At 45.2% G+C, this 26067-nt stretch overlaps 1 protein-coding gene across 2 annotated transcripts in view; it reads left to right on the forward strand.

Annotated features, from left to right (window-relative positions):
- Positions 1-26067, forward strand: part of MCC (MCC regulator of Wnt signaling pathway) — a 447124-nt gene that overhangs the window by 340328 nt on the left and 80729 nt on the right. For both annotated transcript variants that reach the window (XM_007451192.1, XM_007451193.1), the window contains 2 exons: positions 7212-7354; positions 17766-17908. In XM_007451192.1, coding sequence (XP_007451254.1) covers positions 7212-7354; positions 17766-17908 — 286 coding nt within the window. The remainder of the gene's footprint in view (positions 1-7211; positions 7355-17765; positions 17909-26067) is intronic.

The raw sequence follows: 26067 nt of genomic DNA on the forward strand, positions 1-26067 counted from the left end.
GGAAAGAGTTCACCTCCAGGCTCACTCACGTCATTAGCAGAATTTCTCTGTGGTTGTAGAATTCATGGCAGCTTGCTTCCTCAAAGCCAGCAATGGAGAGAAAGATTCTAGAATAAATCTTCTGGCAAGACAGTCTTATATGATGTAATGCAATTATGGGAGAGACATCCCATCACCTTTGCCACATTGTGTCAGTTAAAGGCAGTCACACGTCCCACCCAGATTCAGTGAGATGGTAATCACACCAAGGAGACACAGGAATCATATGGTCACCTCGGAGTCTGTCCATCACAGCTTCCTGGGAGATCTGATGAACAGTGCCACTATTAGCCTGCAGTAGTGATGATCGCCACACTTCTTAGCTCTGTTTTGTGCCAGGCAGTATAGCAAGCATTCCGCATGCTTTATCTCACTGAGTTCTCATAATGACCTGTGATGAGAAAACCTTAACATTCCCATCTACAAATGAAGAAATTGTGAGGTTTAGGGAATTTGAATATCTTTCCTGAGATTATGGAGCTAGAAAGCACCTAAAGTCAGGGTATGAATCTAGGTTTTGTGGGAATCCATAGCTGTACTAGTCCTATATTGTTTTTTAAGCTGCCCAGGCTGCCCTGGGGATCTCAAAGAGGGTGGGGAATAGGGCACAGGTTAATTTGGTTTAAGTATCTACCCTCCCAAATCAAACAGGTGCTCAGACCCGCGCATGCGATTTGCACCAACACTAAACACCTTCTTGGGGAACAGCCTGGTGGGAAAGTGGCGAAGGTTATATACGGTACTGATTTGATGCTTTCAGCATATTTTCTTTGCGTTTAATACCAACAATTATTTTCAGTAACTGCATTTTTAAAAAGTACTACAGAAGGAGATATATCAAAACAAGCTTCTGAGCCCCTTTGAAATTGGTCAGTCATAATACAGTATACCTTCTATTTCTAAGCTCTCTATCTTTAGATAGCAAGTGTTCTGAATTTTCTACTGCTTGACTTTTAGGAAGGAGACAAATATAGTTTTCATTAAATGTAACGGAGAAAGTGTTTTCTTTAATCTTTCTCTTGTATGAGATACTTACAGAGGTAGTATGGATGCCTTCTCTTTGCCAGATCTCCTTCCCCCCATTCCTTCCTTATTTGTTTATACTCTTCCGTACACTGCTCTAGCTGTTTTGTTTTGTCAATGAGGTTTCCATTTGTGCTGAGCCTCTTTGTTTAGTTGGCTTGGTTCCCCACCCTACCCCTCAGGAGAACCTGGGCAAGGACTTCGAATGAGGGTAGAAATATCCTGGGTGGTATTACTTGTAATCAATCCAATGTGACCCTGAGAAAGTAGCATAACTTCTTAGCGTATTTTAAAAGGGAGTGGTGCCGACCCTCCTCCCACGATGGTTGAGAGGGTTAACGAATGAATGATGGCATTGCATTTTTCAAGAATGGAGTTTCTAATACCCTTAGGTTTGACAGCTGAGACTAATGTGATGATTAAAGATCAGTGGCCTCTGTGGAATAAGATAAAACCCAGTGAAGAACATTAACAAAGCCATAAAGCTTCTTAGCATCACCGCATTACACAGGGTTTTTCCAACAAGGGCTCAAGTTCTCAGGCCAGTCTGTCTCAAGGCTGACTCACAGCTTTATCCCTGGATTGCACCAATTGCAGAGATGAGCCTAAAGGGTTTTATTCTTAGTGGTTGTAATGATGGTATTTCTTGCTTTTATTGAACATTTTTGCATATAGGCAGTTTCACTCCTTTATGTGGCTTGAGACAAGTATTTATATAGATTTTAAATTTGCTTCATCATCATGATAGGAGAGTGGAAACCTAGAGAAAAAGCTCAGGGTATGTATTAAGCTCCACATGAAATTCAGGAAAGGCAAAATTCCATCCTATCTAATCCCAGTCTTTTTTTTTTTTTTCCTTTGCCTTTCAAACTGAAAGTCTGTAGTTGCAGGAGAAATCCAGCTTCCTAATGATACTGACCTCCAGAAATTCATGGCAGGCAACATGCTGCAAGCTTAGGCTTTCTGGCTTTGCTGTACTGTAGGATCAGTCAAAAATGCAGTATAGGTTGGAGGACCCTGGGTAAAATTCTCTGTAATAATAGAAGAAAAAAAAGCAGTAGCATGTTGTTTAAGACCATTTCTTATTTTGCTCAGCTGAAATTATGTGAGATGTTTCTATACAGTAAGGAGGTGAAAGTAATCCCTCATCTGCAAGTTTTGCTGGAAGAAGCTGCCATTGCTTTCTGTTCAGAAAGTTGTTGCTGAGTAATTGACTTTGGTAGCTAAAGCTGGCTTGATGGGAGCTGGAGGGACTTAGAATTCCCTGCTTTATACCCCCTTATGTCTACTTTTCTATTTCGGTGCTCCCAGGGGGTTGAGGAGAGACCTATTGGGGTTTCCTAACTCTCCTCTGGTATTGTAAGGCATAATGTTCGTGTTTCCTGGAGTTCACCAGAGGTGGGTCAGGGTAAGAGACCAAGGGGGGATCACTCTGCTGCCACTTGAGGTCTTTAGGTAAATGGTAAGGAGGAGTTAAGCCCACAGCTCAGGGAGCTGGAAGGGAGTAGAGGCGAGAAGGCTGTGGCTACAACAGCCTCAGCCCCTTGATGGCATACACAGGACTCTGAGGGCTTTGCAGAGCATTCTGTTTGCTCTCTGGGTTTTAATAAATAGTCCCTGTGCATTTGCTCTGTTTTCATCTGTAAAGTGGTTGTATCATCAGGATATGCAATGATAACAAATAACCCCAAATGTTCAGTGGCTTAAATTATCAAAGGTTTATTTTTTGGCTTCTTGCTGGGAGCTCACTGGGACTGGCAGGAAACTCTGCTGCATTGTCCAGCCTCCCAAGCTGATAGCCTCTACCATGTGGAGTGTTGCCCAGGGGAAGAGAATATGGGGAAGCCTGCAGAAGCACTTAAAGGCTTCTAGGCAAAAATGGTGTATATTCACTCATATCTTGCTGGACAAGCAAGTCACATGGCCTTATTCAGCTTCATGGGGGAGGAGAAATATTCCTCCACGTGCATGGATGCAGGTGAACCAGAGTCTTGGTAAACGCCCTTGCAGGCTGCCACCTTGGTGCTCATGCTTATGTTATGTGCATCCCTTATGGTGGTCCTGGCAGTGCCCCACATACATAAGAAAATACTGGAGAAAAATGAACACCATTTGAAAAAGGATCTTGTTAATGGATTATGAAAAAGTAGATGTCTTTTTATCAGTCTTTAAAATTTTCTATAATGTACTTAAATTTGTAACTTAAAATTGAAAATTTTGTGCAAATGTTAAGTGGTAATAGGAGTAATACTCTTTTTCCTGTTTGGTTGTCATTGTTATATTACCTTCTTAAATGAGGCTTTACTGGAATACCTGCCCATAAGTGACTCTCATATGGAGGTGCAGTATACAGCTTGACCTAGCCTGTGTCCTTGGGAAGCAGAATACCGGAAATCACATAGCCTCCTGGGTTAAAAAACGCTCTCGGAAACTCAGGTTAGTGAGAGGCATGGGCAGTGTGATACTTGAACTGGGCCTCATTTTAACAGGCCAGTCCTGCTTGTGTGGGAGGCCGCCAGGGCAGGAAGGCACTGACTGCTCACAGAATATGGCTTTGTCTGTCCTGAGTGCTCCCCACTCATCTGCCACTTTTAACACACTGACGTGCCCCATTCCTGGGCTTGGTCTTGTGCAGTTTAATGGGAGCTGTTTAACAAGAGTGTTTTTTTGAGTTCTTTAGGCTCCTGCAGGTGATGGCTTGTTTCGTCCTGCACTGTTGTCCTTGTGGGAATTGATGCACCACAGCTTGGAAAAGCTCAAGGGATTTCTTCATTCAGCTTGGAGAGCAACGCTTCCGCTCAACTTTGGCTGGGCATGATGAGTGTGCATGGAATGGGTGAAGCGTGTTTAATGAGATACCTCAAGGGGATTTTGGTTTGTAACATCAAATCAACTATGAGCTATGTCTTCTCAGTCATTCATTGATCTGGAGGCTAGGAGTTTCGATAATTATTTTCCAGTATTCTCTTTTCCCTGGGAAAAGAATCTCTAGGGCACCATTCTATCATCTCTTCTTCCCCCCGACCCCTCCAATTCTGTCCATGTTTCTTATGTACCAGCAGAGAAGTCTGCTTGGAAGCTGCGACCACATTTCCCTTCACGGTAGGTGTCATAGTGACCCTCCCTATGGCACCTAGCACCGTGTCATAGTTTAGGAAATCAAGATATATCTATTATTTTAGAGGAAGTATTAGATTATAGAGGCTTTCCACCATTGTGAAAAAACATACATATGGAAAAATATGGGGATGTAACCTTTGCCTTCAGCTGAGAAATTTTTTCCTCTAAGACGTTCTTGTTGCTACTCCCAGATGAACTCCTAAGTTCCAAATAGAGATTATGGATCTTTTTTATCCTTTCAGCTGCAAGCGCTGTTCTGTCTGACTGAATTATCGGGCTTCCTGTTGAGTCTTGTTCATACTCATACCCTCCAGGCGGACTTTCCAGTTAGAGGCAGGGGGAAGATGGTATGACACCAGCTCTCATGCTCTCGTTATCTGGGTACCAACCATCTGATCTCCCTGCAAGCCAGGCAGCCCCATAGGAGCTCACCTCTCAGATAGCTCTTAACAGCCAACAGGGACACCTAGAGTGGGCTTGGTGGTTATCAGTTGATCCTGTGCCTTTTTCTTGAATAAACACACATCTTCATTTTTAAGTGGATTTTGCAGTTTCTTGTCTGCCTCGGTGGTGGTGGCGGCCTGTTGACCTGTAAAGACTGAAGGAGGAGGAATAAGTGGGGAATTTCAGGGAGAGTGAGAGCTCGTGGAGTTTGTAAGGGGAAGCGTTTCACAGCAGTTTATAGCCCTAGAGAACTGAATATGGGAAACCCCAGAGCAGGAACCAGCGAGATGACAAAGTAGTAGGAGTCATGGCATCCACAAGATCAAGGTCAGACCGGGCATCATCTCATAACTATTGTAAGATCTGGAACTGGTGACCTTCGTGAGAGCGTCAGCTACATACGCACATACACATACTACACACATGCAGGTGCATGCGTGCACATGTGCACACACACACTCACATACACAATTTGAAGATGGGAAAAAAGACTAGTGATAAAAGCTCATAGATATTCTGCGGGGATGGAGAAAAGCAGTATTCTGCTTATGGAGAGAAATAAGGAGCTTTTTCATTTACTGACAGGTACTATCTGTGAGACACTGTCATTTTGTGGACTTCTGTTGTTCCTCTTAAAGTGTGATGGATCACAGGTGAAAAGGCATAACTTCATGGGAAGGGTATTTGTGGCCTGTCGGGGTTTTGCTCTGGTTAGGAAAGCTTCCATGTAGATGGGACTTTCACTTGTCCTTCCTCCTGGCCTCTGGTTCCACTTACTTCCTGTGTGTTGGACCTTGAGTGGAGGTTATTTGACGTTTTGGGTTGTCACTAAGAACAGAAGTTCACATCACAGTTTCTCTGAAAGTCACCATCTCACAAAGGTCTGTGGTACAGGTTCCTCTCCAGTCTTATTTCTGGAGCTCTGAGCAGCACCCGGGAAGTTACTACATTCGTAGTGATCAAGCTGTTATTCATAGGTATGGTCCCTGCCATGATTTATACCAACGTATTTATCATACTTTGCTGAGTACTTCTGTTTCAGGTAGCAGTCTGTTCTGAAGGCTTTGTGTCCCTGCCCAGTAGCTTCTGGGTTACACCATTGGAAGCCTGGCAGATTTAGGGACAGGGAGGACATTGGACGTGGTGGGTGAGAAGCCTTACCTTGCCCGCCTGCCCCCAGCCCTGAAAGTGCAAAGCTGGCAAGTACGTGTGGCTCTTGGCGTTAGGAAAACCTTGCCAAAAATGAAGTTAAAATTCCTCCGCTGGACAGGAAATTCATCGGGACTGAACCCAGTAGACAGGGGCAGAAGGTTGACTCCTTGTTCTGTTGCTGACTAGTGTTTTATTATTATGTAAATGAGATTAAATGTACAATGACTGGTTGGGGGTTGAGGAGGAGGGAGAGAAGTGAAGGAGATGAACAGTTTCCTTAGGATTTGAACTTTTTTTTTTTTTTAAGATGTTGAGGGTAGGAGTTTATTAATTAATTTATTTTTGGCTGCGTTGGGTCTTCGTTTCTGTGCGAGGGCTTTCTCTAGTTGTGGCAAGTGGGGGCCACTCTTCATCGCAGTGCGCGGGCCTCTCACTATCGCGGCCTCTCTTGTTGCGGAGCACAGGCTCCAGACGCGCAGGCTCAGTAGTGTGGCTCACGGGCCTAGTTGCTCCGCGGCATGTGGGATCTTCCCAGACCAGGGCTCGAACCCATGTCCCCTGCATTGGCAGGCAGATTCTCAACGCCACCAGGGAAGCCCCGGTTCCTTAGGATTTAAACTCAAGATGCAAAAATGTTTTTATAGCATCTGCTGCTTCTTAATCCTTCAAATGCTGAGCAAGGGAAGCTCCTCGGCTTCTTGAAACGCAGCGATTTATTCGTCCCATCGCACGCCTAGGTCACCCACAGTGAACCAGGCTGTGTGCCAGAGGTGCTAGGGCTAAGTCATGAAAACACCCAGCTCCTGCCTTCCCGGAGTTTATAGTCTAGTAGGAAAGGATATTGGAAAACATTATGTGTGCAGATAACCAGCCAGATAAGAAATGGTGTCATACAATTTAGGATTATTTGATTGAAAAGTGACTGAAACATACCCTAGCAAACTTCAGCAAAAAAGAAATGAATTGGTAAAAAGGAAAAAATGAGCAGCCATAAAAGAACTTGGGAAGAAAGCTCTGGGGATAGAGGTAGCAGGAACTGGAGGGCAGTCTCATCAGGACCCTCAGTCAAGTGAATTGACAGTATGCAACTTTAGATCCATTCGCTCAAGATTCAGATTCCAAAAAAATGGTATCTGCCCACTATGTGGCTGAGGAAAAACAGGAGGTGTGGATAGTACGCAATGGCAGAGGGACCTTTCCCCAAAGAGCAAATGAGAGCTAGAAAGGTAAAAAGACTCAGATGTGCACCAGGGGCTTTGTGAAGTTCAGCTATTGTTGTGTCTTCTGGGATTCATGGCCAATGCGCAGGTGTATGTTTATTTGGGGCATACTCAACATTGAGGTTGTGATGGTTTGAGACCATAAAACTTAGAATCACTCACCTGTAGGTGTGTCAACTCATTGGCACTTCTGTCTTGTTCTCTCGATCCCAGTGCGAGCAGTCCCACCTCATGAGAGAGCATGAGGACGTCCAGGAGCGAACGACGCTTCGGTACGAGGAACGCATCACCGAACTCCACAGCATCATTGCCGAGCTCAATAAGAAGATAGACCGTTTGCAAGGCACCACCATCAGGTAGTCAGCTCCAAGTCAAGGCGCTCTCTCTGCCCGTCCGGGTGGTAACCTGGGTTTCGGACTTGAAGTCACCCCTATGAATTATAACAATGTTTTACTTGGAACTAATATTTTTACAGTTGATAAGTATTGTCTCTTTACTTTGTTAACCCGTCCATTTTGCTTTCCCATCCATTATTCTCTTCTGACCTTGATCCTTGTGGTAACCCTGAAAGGTAGACAGGGTGGGAGTTGTAATCCTCAGTTGACTGATGAGGGGAGGTTGAGTGAGATGCTTTATCAACAGGTTCTAAATGGAGCCTCTTCTGTCTTAGAGACCAGCATCCCTACCAGCCCTTTTATTCACCAGGTCTGTTCTAGATATACAAACTCCTTGCATCCCTTGGGGATTTTGAGAGATTTATGAACGTGGCTTTTAACGAAACGTCACGTGTGCTTCTAGATAATCTAAAAAATTCTTGAGCTCACTTGAAGTTGACTCACCAACATTGACGTAGCCTCGTACAAACTCCTAAGGCGGGCAGTTGGGGAGGAGCAAGATTTGATCTATCATGTTATTGGTGGAAAAGCTGGGACTTAAAAATGTTAAGTGACTACTTTGAAGTTACCCTTAAGAGAGGGCAGATAGAGGTGGAGTTAGAACCCGCAGTATCTCTGCCTTTACTCAGTTTTCTTTCCATAAAAGTGATTGTTGGGGATTCTGCCTTCCTTCCTCATCAGTCAGCTGGCCCCTAAGTCTCCTGCACACAGCACTTAGTTGGTGTGTCTGCCCCGCTGTCCACAAGAGGGGTTTGCCTTAAGCGACTTACTGAGCCAAGGAAGAGAACTTTTATCTTCCTGCCCATGCTGAGGGAATAGCCCTCAGGAAAACAAATGGTTGGCATCGACTTTTATGGAGAAAGAGTGCTTTGTACTCTGCCTGTTTGTATAGGCCTCAATTAAAACAGTTTTAGAGGCAGCTTCTTTGAACTCTCCCTCTAGAAGTCCTGGGTTAGAAGAAACTTTGGATGCATTTTGTTCCAACTCTGAGAGTTACAGTGATGATGGGGCTACTTGATGAGAGTACTGGTGGGCCTCTGTTTCAGGGCAAAGTTGTGGAAAAATTTGCACTGAATTGGAGCCACACAATACATCTCATATTCCAGTTTAGAACCTCAAGCCTTTTAAATTGTATACTGGTCTTCAGAGTGATTGTAGGTTAGAAGAGCAGAGAAGAATTTTCAGCCCAAAGAAATGATTATAGCAGACTTTAAGGAGGCTGACAGAGTACACTGGCAAATTTGTAATTTCCATTAAAACATGCTGCACTTTTAAACACTTGAGAAGGTGAAGGCAAATGGACTCAGTGAGTTGTGAAAAAAATGCATCATGCATCACCTAGAAAACTCAATTTAAGGATGTTTAAATTGAATATAATGGCCAAACTGCTTCATGTGAAAATACAGTGAGCTTCTTTTTTTTTTTTTTAACATCTTTATTGGGGTATAATTGCTTTACAATGGTGTGTTAGTTTCTGCTTTATAACAAAGTGAATCAGTTATACATATACATATGTCCCCATATCTCTTCCCTCTTGCGTCTCCCTCCCTCCCACCCTCCCTATCCCACCCCTCTAGGTGGTCACAAACCACCAAGCTGATCTCCCTGTGCTATGCGGCTGCTTCCCACTAGCTATCTATTTTACGTTTGGTAGTGTATAGATGTCCATGCCACTCTCTCACTTTGTCTACAGTGAGCTTCTTGAGCATAAACATTTATCGGTGCCTTTTATTTAAAGGAAGGTTGCATCTGTACAGATGTCATATTAAATTCTGCCAGTTTTCATTATGTAAATGCGCTAGCCCCTCCTCGAGGTGGGGACTCCCTGCAAGGCTGGAAGACTAGCAGACCTGTGGGCCTGTAAGGCAAGGCTCTTCTTGTCCTCTGAGCTCTAGTAGCCAAGGTATCTCCCAGCCTCCATCACTACAGGAAATTGGTTTGCTCTCAGGTCCTGAGATGCGATAATAGACCCAGTGCAGGAGGAGCCAGATGCCTTGGACGAACTCTTAACTGCCCTGGCATATCCAGGCTATAGAGAATTGTCATGCTAATCAGGTACGTTCATGGCACCTTATAGGCTTTCTTGTCACTTCAGTCCGGGACTGAGTTAAGAATTTATTGGAAAAGCTGAAAAATCATCAATAAGGGAATGGTTTATGATATATCCACATTTAAGCCATACTGAATTACATAAGAAAAAGATATGACAGTCTCATAGTTTAAATTTTTTTTCTCAGGTCACAATCAGAGAACCAGGGACCTTCTGTGACTGCCCTAGAAGACTCTCCCATCTTTTATAGCCACAGGGCTACTGTAGTCAAGAATCAGACACTGCAGGTTGCTGAATTCCAACATAAGTTGAATTCAAAGCCAATCAGATCTCTTAGGTTAAAGGTTAAGCACTGATAGGAAAAGATGAAATGGTGAGAATTTAAATGGACACATTGGGTAGATTCAAATAAATCAGAATGCCTAGAGCCTGCAGATGCCACTGAATTTCCCCTCCTGCAGAAGCATTCCCACTCCCAGTCTGATAAAGTTAGTCCTACCTTGCTTGGAGACTGTAGCAATCTGATTCCAGGTAGAGGGTACCAGATACATTCATACCTCACTGCTACTCAATTCCTCTTTATCTTTAGGCCTAAAAGTAGCCAAATTCAGTCATGCCCCAGGGGGATGAGTAGAAAATCCAACCTTGGGAGATACAGTTAAAATATGTAAGAGATTTATAAGATTTTATTCATTTATATTCACAGAAACTTGAGAAGAATATGTATAGGATTAGGGCCTAAGTGTTCTAGACCAGGGAGGGAGGAATATAGTGTTAGATTGATGATGAATTTATTGATACAACTGTTCCTATCAGGCATTCTGGATTTAGTGTGTTAGCTCCAGCAGTTTGATTAAATGAAAACTAGAGTCATTGGAGGATTACATTAAATAATGTTGAACTGCCAGAACTTCCCTAGTATAACATAGGAGTCCGGAGGCCATGGTAGTCGGGAATGTTGGGTGGGAGCTGACGTCATTAAAATGGGGTCTTTGATGCCGCTTCACTGCTGGAGTCAGTGTGGGCTTGTCTCTTGTACTGGTCCACAGGGCTGCAGTAGGAATCAAAATGATTCGACCCATAGAGATTTTTGATAATGGCTAATTGATCACGGAGTCTCCAGGATGACTAGACTGCATGATTTCTTGCTTTTCTATGTATATATGCCATTTCCTTTTTATTCTCTGACTTTCTCCTCTTATATAAGGTGAGTTGGTATTGGTGAAGCTTAGCATTTAATAGTTAGGCTACGTGATACCTAGGTGAATTTGTCATTAAACTAGAAGAGGAAGGCTCACCTAACAATGGATATAATTACCGTTGGCGCTTTGGGTCTCCCATTTTGATGAGAAGGTGAGTACATTTACATTTGAACAAGGGATAGTTACAGAAGCTTGATGTCATTGCTATTGCAATTTGGAAATTTAAGTACATGTGAGAGGATGTGTATGGTTGTCAAGTAGCCAAAGACAGTAGTATGGATGGATGTTGTAGACAGTACTGTAGACAGCATGAAGGATGTTGTCTGGCACCTGGTGCCATTCCCGCCCCTTCTCTCTACTCTCCCCCAAATCAAAGAAGATTGACCCTGGGGACTATTTCCCAAACTCCCTTAACTGGAGCTGGGCTCTGGGATACAGTTTTGGTTCTGCCAGTGAGATGCATTCACCTGGATCTGGAAGGCTGAAAGGAGCTGGGAGCCATCGTCCCTCAGGCCATAATGGTGGCAGCTGACATACAGGCTTTGGTGAACATGAGGTCCTGCATTGACTGGCCTGACCCTGGAGCTGTGGGCAGGTGTGAAGGCAGCAGCAATTTCCTCATCCTGGAGGGGACCACAGCTCTGATGGCAAATCTGACAGCCCCAGGTGGCCTCCACCTGCCCTTCTCTTCTCTAGTCCTTCCTTCCGATGGTTTTGTAAGCACGAAACTACCTAAATTAAATCCTACTTGAAACACCCAGAGGAGTTTGTTTTCCTAACTGAACCCTGCCTAATGTGTCCTAAATCTCATCTGCTTGGAATAAACACTGAACAGTTTGTATTTATGGCCTCCTAAAAATTTTTTATTCATGAATATTTTAAACAAATTGGATCATATAGCGCACACTGTTTTGTAATATGTGCTTTTTCACTTAACCGTATGTTGTGGCTTTTTTTTTTAACGCTCATCTGACTTGGGGGGATTATATAATGGGATGGGTAAAATGGAAAAATACGTCAGTAGCTCACTTCGGATCTGGGGGAGGAAAAAAGATGTCTAAGCAAATTAAACATGAGATCTTTTGTTTCCCAAGGAGATTATTTTCTTTTCCCAAAAGCTGCTCTCATAACATCAACCTTTCACTGCCAACTCTCATGAGTAGTTCATGATTTCTACTTCATTTCCCATTTGCTTGTTAGCCCACAGCTGTCTGGCTTCCGACCCCAGTAGTTTACCAAAGCTCCCTCTGCTATGTACTGAATTGTGCCCCCCACCTCCAGTTCACATGGTGAACCCCTCGATATGACAGCGTTTGGAGCTGGGGCCCTTTGGGAGGTCAGTCGGTTTAGTCGAGGTCATGAGGATGGGGACCACATGATAGGATTAGTGAGTGTCCTATAAAAAGAGATGGCAGGGCTTCCCTGGTGGCGCAGTGGTTGAGAGTCCGCCTGCTGATGCAGGGGACGTGGGTTCGTGCCCCGGTCCAGGAAGATCCCTCATGCCGCGGAGCGGCTGGGCCCGTGAGCCATGGCCGCTGAGAGACGGCAGAGAGCTCTCTTGCTCTCCAGCTCTCTCCCTGCCATGTGAGGACGCAGTGAGAAGGCAACCATCTGTAAGCCAACCAAAGTCTAAAACTATGAGAAAATAAATTCCTGTTGTTTAAGCTTGTCTCTGGTACTTTGTTACAGCAGCAAAAGCTAAGACACTTTTTTGAAAATCACCAATGATTTCTTAACCGAAAAATCTGGTGACCTGGCCCCTTTTTTTTGCAGCATTTAGCCCTAAATCCTCCTTCCCAACTGGTGTACTCTTCTCAAACCTCCATGACCCTTCATGTCCCATATCTTCTCCTCTGTCCCTAAGATCCATCTTCAGCCTTGGCTCTTACCCTGGGCTCTCCCCCATGCCTTTCACCAGGATGGCTGCAGCCCTAAAGCACTGACCTCTCCTGTTTGTGTCACATTGACATTGGCACTTGACCCTTCTGCTGCTTTGTCTGCAAAATGCTCCTCATTTAGTGACCAAGGTAGCATCCAAAGCCTCCTTGTACTCTAACATAATCCATTCGCTAAAATCTCGTGCCGATGCTACGCGCCCGACCTTTCTCCTGATCTTCAGGCCCACACTTGGGCCTGTGTGGTACATCTGTCTGTCCATCTCCATGTTGCTGCATCTCAAACAGTGTAACCAAAACCTCTTTCTTTCCCAGCAAAACATGTTGTTCTGATTAACTTCTGGCCTAAAGAGTAGAATATAATGAAACAAAAAATAAAACCCAGGAAGATAAGGTAGCTTTCTCTCTCTCTCTGTCTTCCTATGTGGTACCTATTCCAGCCTTGTTCACTATTTGAAGTTTTTGAGTGTGAATCTTATATCAGACCTTGTTAAAACTGGTACTCATTGATGACAAGGATGGATTATTATATACATAGGAGAGCATTTCAGAGTCCCATTTGTTCAGTTATTCCCCATAAGATTCCTAGATGAGTCTGCACTTCCCCTGTACTGTATGGAAAAATAACAAGTATTTACTCATCACTTATTTCCTGCTATAGATCCTCTAAGAGAACTGAAAGGGATACCTTTCCTCCTTGTATCTAAAAAAAATCTTTGTTCTTTAAAATGAATGATGACCATTTCAGGGCAAGTCGGTCTTTAATTGCAAGAGAGACAGAATGTGTTTCAGAAGACAGACCGCACACTCAGGTAGACTGGGCTAGCTGCACATAGTTGACTGGCAGTTACCAAGGCAGGCAGATGTTCTTCTGGGTCTTGTTCACCAGTCACTCCAATCCAGTGACAAGGCATGAATGTGCACCCCAAAATAAAACAGGTATAGAGACTGCTACTGAAGTTAATATTTTTATCAACTGCTGCTGATTCCATAGTATTTCAGCTCAAGGTCTGGAAAGCATGATAAGAATTATACTTTCATTGACGTTTTCCTTTTCTAATTAGATCATTTCACCCCTAGCTAATAATGAGAAAGAATCTTTAAAAAAAAAGGAAATCTTTTCTTTAGGCCATCATATTATTGTTTTGTTGGTAACTAGATTTAGGAATTAGACTGTGCTGCTAACTGGTTGTATAGTCTTAGGTAAGTCGCTTAGCCTCTGGAAGCTTCAGTGGTCTTATCTGTAAAACAAAGGTATTGATCCTGTCTTAGGTGATCACCAAGATCCCTTCCAGTCTGCCAGTCTGTGACTTGTCTGCCTCTGCTAGTTATGTAGGTGTGTGTACAATCTAATCCCTGCCCCCTTAGGAGCGTTTTTGAGTTTTTTTGGTTGTTAAGCTAGTAGCGAGCATTAATCATTGCAACTCGAAACTAAGCAACGTGGAAGCACTTCACAGATGCTTCGAAGTAAATGAAATAATGTACATTTAGAATCCTGTGAGATGATCCTTTATGTTCCAAAGAAAAACACCTGAGAACTTTGTAATTCCATAATTAGGAAACTGCCACAGTAGCATACAATTAGCAACATTTATCAGTTTATCAGAGCTTCTGGTTTTTTGACTTAAATTAATCACTTCTCGGACCTTTTCATATTTTCTTCCTTTTCATCACCAGCATTAGCACTTAGTGTCCTTGGGGGAGGCATTTTTTTTCCCCAAAGAAATAAGATGTCACTTACCAAGAGTTACCACATACACCACGGAAGTAAGCAAACAATAAAGTCACTTTGAGATGCCAGTGCTGTGTCATTTACTAGACACCCTGACCAGCTAGGTGACACCCTGCTGCGCAGAGCAGCCTTAAAATCACACCTCAAATTCTTGCCTTTGTAAAACTGCCATGGATCAGCAGGGTGTTTCTGACTTCTTGTTCCATTTCTCTGGATGGACCAATGCTTCTGAATAAAACAATAGAGAGAGAACCCCCAGCATCAGTCTTCTGCAAATGCTGCAGTCCCAGATTGACTGTCAACTTACAAAGGGCCCAGAGACCATTGGCTTTTGTCACTTTCCACTCCCAGATTCCAGTCTCCTTTCAGGAACGATGCCGATAAGGATGTTCAGGAGATGACGAAGATACGCAACTCCAAGATTTTTTACCAAGTCCGCTGGAGAAACAGGGTTGCACAAATTTTCTCATGTTAGGTTCAGTTTAACCTTTTTTTTTTCTTTTTTTTTTTTTTTTTTTTTTTTTTTTTTTTACGGTATGCGGGCCTCTCACTGTTGTGGCCTCTCCTGTTGTGGAGCACAGGCTCCGGATGCTCAGGCCCAGTGGCCATGGCTCACCGGCCCAGCCACTCCGGGGCATGCGGGATCCTCCCGGACCGGGGCACAAACCCGCGCCCCCTGCATCGGCAGGCGGATCCCCAACCACTGCACCATCAGGGAAGCCCCAGTTTAACCTTTTAATGCCTCATTTTTGGGACACAGAAATGCACGCGATCTTCTCACAAGGTTGCTTTCTACCTCTAACTACTGTTTACGTTGTTTGCTGGTGTTGTTTTGCACTGTAACCTTCATTATGATTACCATAAGGGGGAACCTGAACCATGGATGGTATGTGCTCACCTCAGCCTCTCCCCGTGAGGTAAAAAACACAGACCATCTGCACGTCCCTGCTGCTTATTTTATCTGTTTCCATGAAAGTTCTCAGCAGTACTTACTCCTTCCTCTGAATTCCTCTATTTCCCACATTTTTTCCCCTTTATTTCTGCCATCTAACCCTGATTATTTGCCTCCTTCAATACAATCAGTTCTCCTTCTGATCAAAATTGCCCACTCAGCAAGTGGCCTGAGTGCTCCTCCAGCCTCATGGTTCCATCCTGCGCCCCATTTTGGTTTCAGCTATCCCGAACCTCTGTCCCAAGTTCCACATGTCCATGTTCACGTTCACGGGCCCCTCTGAGTCTCTGCGTGTGCCCTTGCACCCTCGTGACCTATCTAAAACCCGCTTGCCTTTAGATTCATCTTCAGTGCTGCTTCATCCAGGAAGTCTTCCCCGGTCACTGCACACCTGCAGCCCCAGATGCTCCTCCTGCGTCCGCCCAAAGCATCCTTCTTAGGTTAGAATTTGTTGTGAACATATTTGACTCCCAGAAGACAGGATCTGTTTGGTTTTTGCCATCCTATCCTTGTTTTGGTGCTCAATCAAATACCTTGAATGAGGATCCTTAGTTTGCATTTCCTGACACTGAAAGCCTTCTGCCTAAGGTGACATTTCTAGTGTGGTATCATTCTTCAGTCTGTGCTCTGACCTCAGTAAGGAATGTTTCCCTCAACAGCTTCCTTCTCCCACCCCTTCCCTATTCACTCCTTGATAAAATCCATCCTAATAAAGTAATTTTTACAAAGCAGGAGATTTGGCAGGCACTATGTGTTTTGGGACCTGCCAAGCCAAGAGGGTTGAAGGTGGCTATGAAAGATTTTTCAAATGCCATTTATACCAGAGATACAGCGGCAGCATTTATCTGGCTTTTTTGGCTGGAAAACAGTCTCAGCCACGCTGAAGCTGATTACATTGGCCATGCAACAAAGAATTCATTCATCATACACAAAATCTCCCCTTAACTAAAATCAGGGTTTTAACTGCTGATTGAAAGGAGAGCTGATGTATCAGGGCACAAGTATCCTCTAGACCAAAAAGGTGACTCTTAAGAATACTTCTTAATTGTTTTCTTTCCTAAACCTAATTATTGTTGACTTTGCAGATGTCTAATAATTTAACTTATTCATAGAACGTTAACCTCTATTTTTTGCCTTCACCACTCCCATTCTGATTCATATTTTGACTGTCTGGGGGTTTTATATCTGTTTAAAGTCTTCCCAGATTTCTGTGTGGCTCTTATTAGAAATGCTTTATAAAGCAGGGGCTCAGCTGAATTCCTTCCCTGAGAGGATGTTGATTTCTTGAGAGAACCAAGAACTCTGGAGAGTTCTTCCCGTTTCTCTAATATAGATGTGTCTCCCCAGCTTCAAATGGCAGTTGCCTCTTCCCCAAGTTCCAATGAATACCACTCACCGTCTTGGTCCACCCAAAACTGTGGACATTCTGCCCACCCCACGCCCGGTTGTCAGCAACTTGGAGTGAATGCCAGGTTGAGAGAATTTCTTCTCTTCCTTCCTTTCTTCACAGACACTCTCCCCCTGGGGCTGAGCAGACACGCCTGTGGACTTCCCAACCTCAGAGTTAAATCCCTTGACAATTTTCTTTTCTGGCTTACTTGCAAAAATAAATGCTTCAAAGAGGGCTAATTTTTGCTCCGTCCATTTCTGTATCCAGCGTGTGTGTGGTGTTTGTGGTGGTGTGGTGAGAAGGTCTGCGTGTGCTTTGAAATAGATATTACAATTTTGAGTTTTCTTAGCTTGCCCATAGCTAATTCAGAGACCAGAGGTTGTGAGGGCTCCATGAGAGGCTGAGAAGGCGGTGGGGTGTGCTTGTGCAGATGAAACACGGCTGCATTTCAATGTTGTCTTCCTGCTAGCAAATGCAAATTGGAGGAAATAGACCATTGTGTGGTATTCTCTCACTCACTGATTCCATTCTGCTCCTCACCCCATCCTCCTTTCCTATCCCCTAACTCCATTTCCTTCCTTTAGAGAAACGAAGTGTGGTATTTCTCAGACATGCTGACCCATATATACTTCTCGGAGCATTGGTTTTGATCTGCACAGATGAGGTGCTGGTTTTCTAGTCGCTGCAGCCTCAATACTCCTTATGTCCTCTTCCCAGAAGGAAACCCACCAGTGGGACCCTGCTGGTGATGGTCTGAGCCACTCCTATTCACCAGACTTTTGATTCTTCTGCCCACCGTGGCCTCAGTGCTAGTAGTCTCAGTTCTTTTTCACCTCGGAATCTGAGGGAGTGAAGAAATCTAATTTCCTGAGGAAATCTTTGAAAGGGAAAAGTTTCTGGTAGGCTGGTAGATGAATCTTGTTTGGTGTATAGGTACGGATGTTGACACAGAAGCAAACTTTCAGTTTCAAATGCTGACCGTAGATGTGCCCATCTATGTGGTCTGAGAGGAATCCTGATCCGTGTGGCCCGGAGAGGAGACCTGTCTGTTTTCTTTCTGAGTGTCTTTATCTTGTCCTTAAAAGACATATTCTCTAAGGATTTGTCTTAATCTCTGTCAGTGGAGGCTGACTTCCTTTTTTTTTCCTCAGGGAGGAGGATGAGTACTCAGAACTGCGATCAGAACTCAGCCAGAGTCAGCACGAGGTCAATGAGGACTCTCGCAGTGTGGACCAAGACCAGACCTCTGTCTCCATCCCTGAAAATCAGTCCACCATGGTCACTGCGGACATGGGTGAGTCTGCCTGCCATTACCACAAAGCCGGAGTTCGGTTTCTGGATTGTAATAGGAACTTTAGAAACATAAGGCAGCCTGAATTAAAATTTAATTAGTAAAGGAGCTTATTGAGTAGATGAAGGCACATCCATTTCAGGTCTTGACATACTTCTTTGTTGGTCAAAATGGAACCAAAGAGCTGAATTCCCTTTCTGCCTTGTGATTCAAATATACATCACCTTCTGCTTGAAAATTCTGGAAGTAGGGAACCAGTTAAAAAGGCTGTGGCAGGGCTTCCCTGGTGGCGCAGTAGTTGAGAGTCCACCTGACGATGCAGGGGACACGGGTTCGTGCCCCGGTTCGGGAGGATCCCACATGCCGCGGAGCGGCTGGGCCCGTGAGCCATGGCCACTGAGCCTGTGCATCCAGAGCCTGTGCTCCACAACGGGAGAGGCCACAACAGTGAGAGGCCCACGTACCACAAAAAAAAAAGACAAAAAAAAACACTGCTCTAGTCCGAACATTTCATTATATTTTTAGCATCTTTTAAAAAGCAGGAACTTTCCTGGTGATCCAGTGTCTAAGACTCCGCACTCCCAATGCAGGGGGGGCAGGCCTGAGTTCAATCCCTGGTCAGGGAACTGGATCCCACGTGCCGCAACTAAAGACCCTGCATGCCACAACTAGCCATGGCCGCTGAGCCTACGCGTCCGGAGCCTGTGCTCTGCAACGGGAAAGGCCACAACAGTGAGAGGCCTGCGTACCGGGGGAAAAAAAAAAAAAAGGCTGTGGCAGTGTTCCAAGTTACAGTAAAATCTGAGCTGAGATGGCAGGAATGGAAAGGATGGAGTAAGTAGTGACATATCACAGTGGAAGAACCAATAGGTTTCAGCAACTTTGGGGTAAGGAGGAATCCAAAATGACTAACATGTTCATCCTGAATGACTAAGAGAATGATTATGTTCCTTAGTAAGGAAGCTTGGTTGAGAAATGAGTCGGGAAACAGATACATTACGTCTGAGGTTGTAGAGAAATGTCCATGTGGAAATATGTGGCACAGTGTGTTGGTATGGTGTGTTTTAAACTACAGGTTGTGGCCCATTAATGGGTCTTGAAATTATATGAAAAAGTAAAAATTTTTTTAATGAAATAAAATAGGAAAAAAACAGAATGACAGTATTGTTTCATGAAGCGTATTTGTTGGATGTTTATATGTTGTAAGTTGCCACGTGAAATGTTCCAACTATGGGTTGCAGTCGGAAGGTTGCAAAACCTCAGGTCTACTTGGAGATGCTTAACTAGATCTCTGGAGAGATTGGGGTTGAGGATAAAGGCTTTGAAGTTATAAGGTAAGGAGATCCCTATGGTTGAAAGGGTGTGGAGTCAAAATGGGGAGAGGCACTATATCTTAGGAAATGTTCATGCACCGGGCAGTGATGGGAAAAGAATGAGGAGAAGGAAGAGAAAGTACAGTGCGATTTACAACAGAACTCAAAATTTCATTGGGGAGAGAGACTTTAATCAAATATTAAACACTTACGTTTAATTATCAACCTATATACGTGCTATAACACCAAGAACATAGTACCGTGACAGTGTGTCAAAGGGATTCAGTTTAGGATTTCCAGGATAGCTTCGTCTAGGAAGTAACATTTGAGCTGAGATCCAGAGGATAAGTAGGAATTGAGTACATAGAAGAGGAAACGGCATTCAGGCGAGAAGGGAGAGATGTATTCAAGGCCGTGAGAAAAGATCATCCTGTTTGGAGGGCACAGAGATGTGAGATGGAGGCTTGGAGAGGTAGGCAGGAGTCAGATGGTGCAAGATCTTATAGACCATGTTAGAGAGTCTGACCTTTATTCAAAGACCCGCAAGAAACCACTGAATGATTTTAATAGTTGGGGGTCGGGGGAATGAAATGATCAAATTTGCATTTTGAATCAATTACTCTGTGGTGAAGAGAAAGAATCAGTGGATCACGAGTGAATGGGGGAGGCCAGCTAGGAAACCACTGCAAAAGTCTAGGTGGGCAAAATTGTTGCTAGGATTAGGGTGGTGGCAGTTGAGGTGTGGAAAAGCAGATGAGTGTAGAAAGTCGGCAAGATCTGCTAAAGGATCAGTAACAAGGTGAAGGAGGAAATAGGCATGTGGGGATCTCCCGTAAGTGTCTCGTTCGCACAGTGGATAGACAGTAGGGCCAATCACCAATATAAAAGTAGGGAAAAAGGATCAGGTGGTTTTGCTCTGAATTGTATTTTATTTTACTTGGGGGAGGGTGGAGTAGGGTAGAGATCTTGTGTTTTGTTTGGGCATAAGTTTCAGGCATCTGGAGGTATCTGGGTGGAGATGTTGGGAAGGCAGTAGGTATAAGTAAGCCAATAAAGGTCTGGCTGAAGAAAGCAGTTGGGAGACATCAGGCTGTTTGCAGATAGTTACTGAAGCAATGGAAGTCGATGTGAAGAGCGAGAACTGCAGAGAGCTGGAGACCAAGCCTAGGGGGCCACCCGCTGAAGAGGAGACTCAGCAGCAGCTCACAGCAGGGATGCACCTCTCAGCTTTTCAGTCTCAGTTTAAATGCACCTCCTCCAAAAGCATCTTGTGAGCACCAATCTGTGCAAGGCCCTGTGCTGACTCTCGCTGCCCCATTGGTTTCCTTCTTACATCACACTGAAATTTCAAGCAATGTATTTGTATTTCTTTGCTTGACTGATGCTCCCGCTAAACCCCACTGAGCAGAAACATGTTTGTTTTATCCACTAGTATCTCTCCAGAGCCCAACACATGGCCTGGCACATAGTATGTGTTCAGAGATACTTGTTTGAATGAAGGAGTGAAGCAGTCACCCAATCCATCAACCAGTCAATCGGCTGAAGCTGTAAGAAGGAAATGAGGACAGCCCTGTCCACCAGCCAGTGGGGCAGAGAAGGCTCTAATAAGGAAGAAGGGGTCAGCAGGATGGATTGCTGCTCAGGCCGGATAAGATGGATTTAGCTACATCAAAGTCACTGAGAGCTGTATACTGATACCAGCTTGAGCCAGACAGAAATGGGTTGAGGAGGAGGGATACCTCCCAGGCCTGGGGCCTTCGCTTAGGCTGAAACGGCTTCCTTCACACTAACCTGAACCCAGACCCTGGGCCTTAAGTCACAACACACACAGACCCCTGCGATCAGCCCAGCCGTGGGCCCAAGTCCAAAGGGCTCAGCTATACCAGCCTCAGAATGTCCAACCCTAGTGGCCCCGAGCTTCTGGACTCAGCCTTCCAGCCTTAGGCAGTCAGACAAGTGAGAGCAGCTGAGAAGTTTCTGATCACTGCAAAGAGACATTCCTACACAGATCCCTCCATTCATTTCTCTGAAATTGTTTTTTTATGAAATTAAGCAAGTGACCCACACTCCAACAAAATTTCTTAATCAAATAAGCTGGGGGAGTGGAGGGCAAACCCCAATCAAGTGGGCAGGGCGTCTTCACTGCGGGGCATCTCAGGGTTCCAGCTGTGAGGGAGCATCTGTAGCCCGGGCGCCCCACACAGGAGCCAGTGTCTGCTTGTCTGCACTGTGAGCTGGCTTTGTTTTCCCAGATTGTTTATTTTCATCTTTTCCCTCAGTAAAAATACATGTTCATTGTAACTGGTGGTAGTATCATTCCTGACAAGACTGGGCTCCTGGGGGGAAAGGGACCCTCTCTGCCCGATGCCTGTGTACTCTGTCCACAAATAGGAGGCCTTCATTCATCTATGCAGCAGCTCACTGGGAGCCGTGCTGGAGACTGGGCACGTGAGACTCAGAACCTGCCATCAGATCACTCTGCTCCCACGCTCAAATCCCTCACCCCCAGAGTGACATCCCCGCTCCTTACCCTGGCCTGTAGGGCCCCCAGAACCTGGGCATCCCCACCTCAGGCCTCATCCTCCCCAACTCTCCCTTTCTTTTTTGTTTTTTTTTAATTAATTAATTAATTTATTTATTTTTGGCTGCTTTGGGTTGCCACACGTGGCTTTTTCTAGTTGCAGTACACGGGCTTCTCATTGCAGTGGCTTCTCTTGTGGAGCACGGGCTCTAGGCGCATGGGCTCAGTAGTTGTGGCTCGCGGGCGCTAGACTGCAGGCTCAGTAGCTGTGGCCCACGGGCTTAGTTGCTCCGCGGCACGTGGGACCTTCCAGGACCAGGGCTCGAACCTGCATCCCCTACATTGACAGGTGGATTCTTAACCACTGCGCCACCAGGGAAGTCCCTCCCCAACTCTCCTGTTTTCTTCCCAGCTCTGGCCACACCGGCCTCCTTGCTGTCCCTCAGACCTGACTAGCATCTCTGGCCTCAGGGTTTCTGCATCCACACAGGCCTCTCTGATGCATGTCATTCAGCTGTCCTCTCCTCACAGGCCTTCCCCAACCCCCTGGTAGAGTCCTGGCGCTGTCACTCACTCTCACAATGCAGGCACTCCTTTCCCGTCCCTGCTTCATTTTTCTTCACAGCACTTAGCACTACCCGGTGATACCTCGTGTTTGCATTTATTGCATTTATTTATATATGTATCACCCGTCTTTTATTAGTCTCTTGCACTAGAATGCAGGTTCCATGCAGGCAGGGACTTCGGCTCTCCTGTTTACCGAAGTAACACTGCCCGCTCGTAGGAGGCTCCCAGATATGTGAGGAACACTGAACACCATCTTGGAGCTCACGGTTCTTTGGAGGATGCAAAGGAAATAGGGAATGACTGGCAGTGGGACCACAAAAGGAGGTGGACAGGGGCCCCTAGCGACACCCTCCAGTGGGAGCATCAGAAGACGTGGCCAGAAGTCGCATCTAAGCAGAAAGCCGCGGGATAAGTGGGAACGATGCAGGCAAAGAGCAGGGGGCAGGAGGAGGGTGCTGTGGGCACGGCCGGTACCTGCCAGGTCGCCCTGGAGGGCAGGCACCCGGGCAGCAAGGAGGAGGACCTGATTAAGGCCCCAGCTGAGCCCCGCCCCTGCGTGTTCATTGGAACTGGTTGGCTGCGTCTTCTTACTCCTGTGCCATTTTCTTATTAAATTGCTTCAGTAGGGAAATAAGCTACCACTTATAAACACCATCATAGAAAATCATTAAAAAGCAGCCATTTCATTATGCCTGCTATATTTGCAAACTTGCATTAGCAACCCAGAGGTTTTCTTGAGCTGGATTTTATATACAGAGTTTGCTGCAGAATATTTGGCCATCTCCACTTAAGAAAACAGGAGTATTCCCTTCATCAAAACACACTTGTCTTTTGTTTTCAAACCCCACTCATCACAGCCTGGCTGCCCCCTCGATAAGCTGGCTCCAGGGCGCGGTCCTCAGAGCCTGGAGGAGTAAACCAGCAACTTAGAAAGTGTTTTGACTTACCTAAGCAGTCATATACAGCAGAAAGGTCCCGGTGGTGTCACGCTGCATCTTAAAATAAATTGCATTACCTCTGTTCAAACCTGGTCATATAGTCGTTTGCAAAGTAAAGGTAATTAAGTAGACAAAGATAAGGTAGGAATTATGAGTTGGGATTTCTATTTCGTAATTTGGCAGAGAGTTCTAGTTCAAAGGGAGGCTGCATATCATAACTAACATGCTTTGTTCACTTACTTTGTGTTGAGCATTTACATGCATCCTCATGTTCAATCCTCAGCCTTGAAGGAGGCCCTGTAAATCTCCTCATCTGTAAAACTGGGATGACAGAGTTCAGAGAGGGCAAGTCATTTGTCCAAGACCACACAGCTAAGCAGTTGTCTTTGTTGTTGCCGCCCGTGTTTCTATAGATGGCTTTGATTTTACACACCCCTGCTTAAACGGTGAAGCATGCTTATGGATGGTGTGCTCCGTTTACTGCCCTCCTTTGAGGTCTCTAGTACTGGTGGCAGAATTTAGGGAGCAGCTGTCTGATTACAGCACCTGGCTTACTAGCAGAGTATTTGCTGTTCACTGAGATCTTGCAGATCTCCATCTTAGAAACAACACCCTTAGACCAAACCATTCTGGGTGTTGCAGTAGAGCCGAGCACAGATGTGTGTGAGATGGGCTCAGTGTTGCGTCATGAGTGTTAGCGTTTGTGGGGCTCACTCCCTCTAGCAGGCTGTCTTCCCAACTCTGTTCATGGAACAGCAAAGCTTGTCTGGAGCAACTGTCTGTAAACCAAACAAAATCCCTGATCTGATGGGCTTTTGCTCAGGCTGTGATGGGTTCTGCTCCTGTGTTTTGAGATCTTTTCTGGTTTTAGGTGAGAAATTCTTATTTTTGTGGAATTTAGCAATGCTGAACTATTAAACCCTTAGCGAGGACAGGAAGCATATGATACCATGTTTGCTGGTGTGATCATTTAGATAGAGATTTCCTTCTTGTGCGTAGTTTTTGGAGGACAACCAAGGAAGAATTTACACATGAAACCTGGCTATTTGGCATGACTGTGACTATGAAATACGTTTAATGTTGAAGCCAGATTTTCCTGGCTTAATGGCCCATGAGGCTTAAAGGCTTCAGGAGAAATCTTCCAAAGTGTCGAGCAGCCCCTCGCAGTGGGGACAAAGGGGGGTCGGGGCAGGGAAAGCAGTCCCGCCTTCTCTAAAAATGATTTCTGCAGAGTGGGAGAGAAGTGTTTACAACGGCAAGGCAGCCTGTCCAGAGAAAACTGGATTTTTGTTAGGAATGAGGCACTAAGTAGGCAGTTATATTCCAGCAGAGACTTTTTAGAGGAGAATCAGATCATTGGCAACCTGATTCTGAAACTTTGAGAAACCAGTCCCCAGGTTGAAAAAGTTAGACAGGACTGAAACTAGTGCCCTGACTTGATGATGGAACAGCCCAAGCCCTGTGTTGCTTTTGTTTTTCTTCTCCTTACTTTAACTGGGCAGCTTAATTTATCCCAAGAGGTTCATGATGTTGGTCACCCCTGAGAACCAAGCCCAGAGGAAGCTTAGAAGTTTCGAACATTGACTCACGGGGGGCTCTCTAAGGAGACTGTGTGCTTCTCCCCAGGGATCTGAGCCTGGTCAAACAAGGCCTGTCTGTGAATGTTAGCAGGGCCGAGTGGCCAAGGAGGCCACCTAATATCATTCCAGAGCTTTCCTTACAGAGTAACCAAGCTTGAGGGCGGGAAAGATTATGGCTCCACTTCACTTTGTGGTACTTTTGAAATATTTCCCTCAAACTCTACTATTCAGTAATTTTTCAGCGCCCAAAAGAGGCTTAGAGTTTAAGATAGATATGGAGAGGCGTTGACCCACCACGTTTGCTCAGAATGAGCTCCCGTGATTGTTAGGTTCAGGAACTCCTTTCCTAAGATAAGCAGCCTTTATTTTCTAAGCAGACCATGTCTTCTCAGATTGGATTGTTTTTCGGGTTGTTTGGAACTCATGACATCTTTTTCCTTAAAACCAGTGTCATAGAGGAGTGTTAGCTGCCCAGACCAGCCCCGGAAGCCTATTTCGTCTCTAATGGTAATAAAGTACGGACCTCACTGGTGTTACTGCAGCCCCACCCATCGCTGTGGACATTGTTTTTGTGAGAAGAGGTTCTGCAGACCACATTCTCATGCCACAAGCACATTTTCCAAGTTGATGATACTTGGTCAGTGAGCAGTCTAACAAAACTTGATACTTTTGGGCTTCCCTGGTGGCGCAGTGGTTGAGAGTCCGCCTGCCGATGCAGGGGACGTGGGTTGGTGCCCCGGTTCGGGAAGATCCCACATGCCGCGGAGCGGCTGGGCCCGTGAGCCATGGCCGCTGAGCCTGCGCGTCTGGAGCCTGTGCTCCGCAACGGGAGAGGCCACAACGGTGAGAGGCCCACGTACCGATAAAAAAAAAAAAAACTTGATACTTAAAAAAATTAGCTTAGAAAAAGTCTTTCATTACCTTTACACGTTCAACTCATGCGGTCTTTATCAAGTACTACTCTGTGCCCAGTGTTGTGAGCGTCTAGGAACACAAGGATGGATGAACAGAGTCCCTGCTCCCCAGAGCCAGACTTCGTAGGGTCCATGTGTCAGGTAATAAGTAATTATGGGGAATGCGATGCCTCAAAGAAAGAAGTAAATACGATACTATAGGTAATCGGGGAAGGCTTACTGGAAGAGCAGATTTTAAGGCAAAGCTTTAAAAAGAACCATCATGAAAAGAGAATGAGGGGCTTCCAAACTAGGCAGACACTTAACCATTAACTGTGAAGTGAATGCCG

This window comes from Lipotes vexillifer, unplaced genomic scaffold, assembly GCF_000442215.2.
Source record: "Lipotes vexillifer unplaced genomic scaffold, Lipotes_vexillifer_v1.1 scaffold91, whole genome shotgun sequence".
In the NCBI taxonomy this organism is placed as follows: Eukaryota; Metazoa; Chordata; class Mammalia; order Artiodactyla; family Lipotidae; genus Lipotes; species Lipotes vexillifer.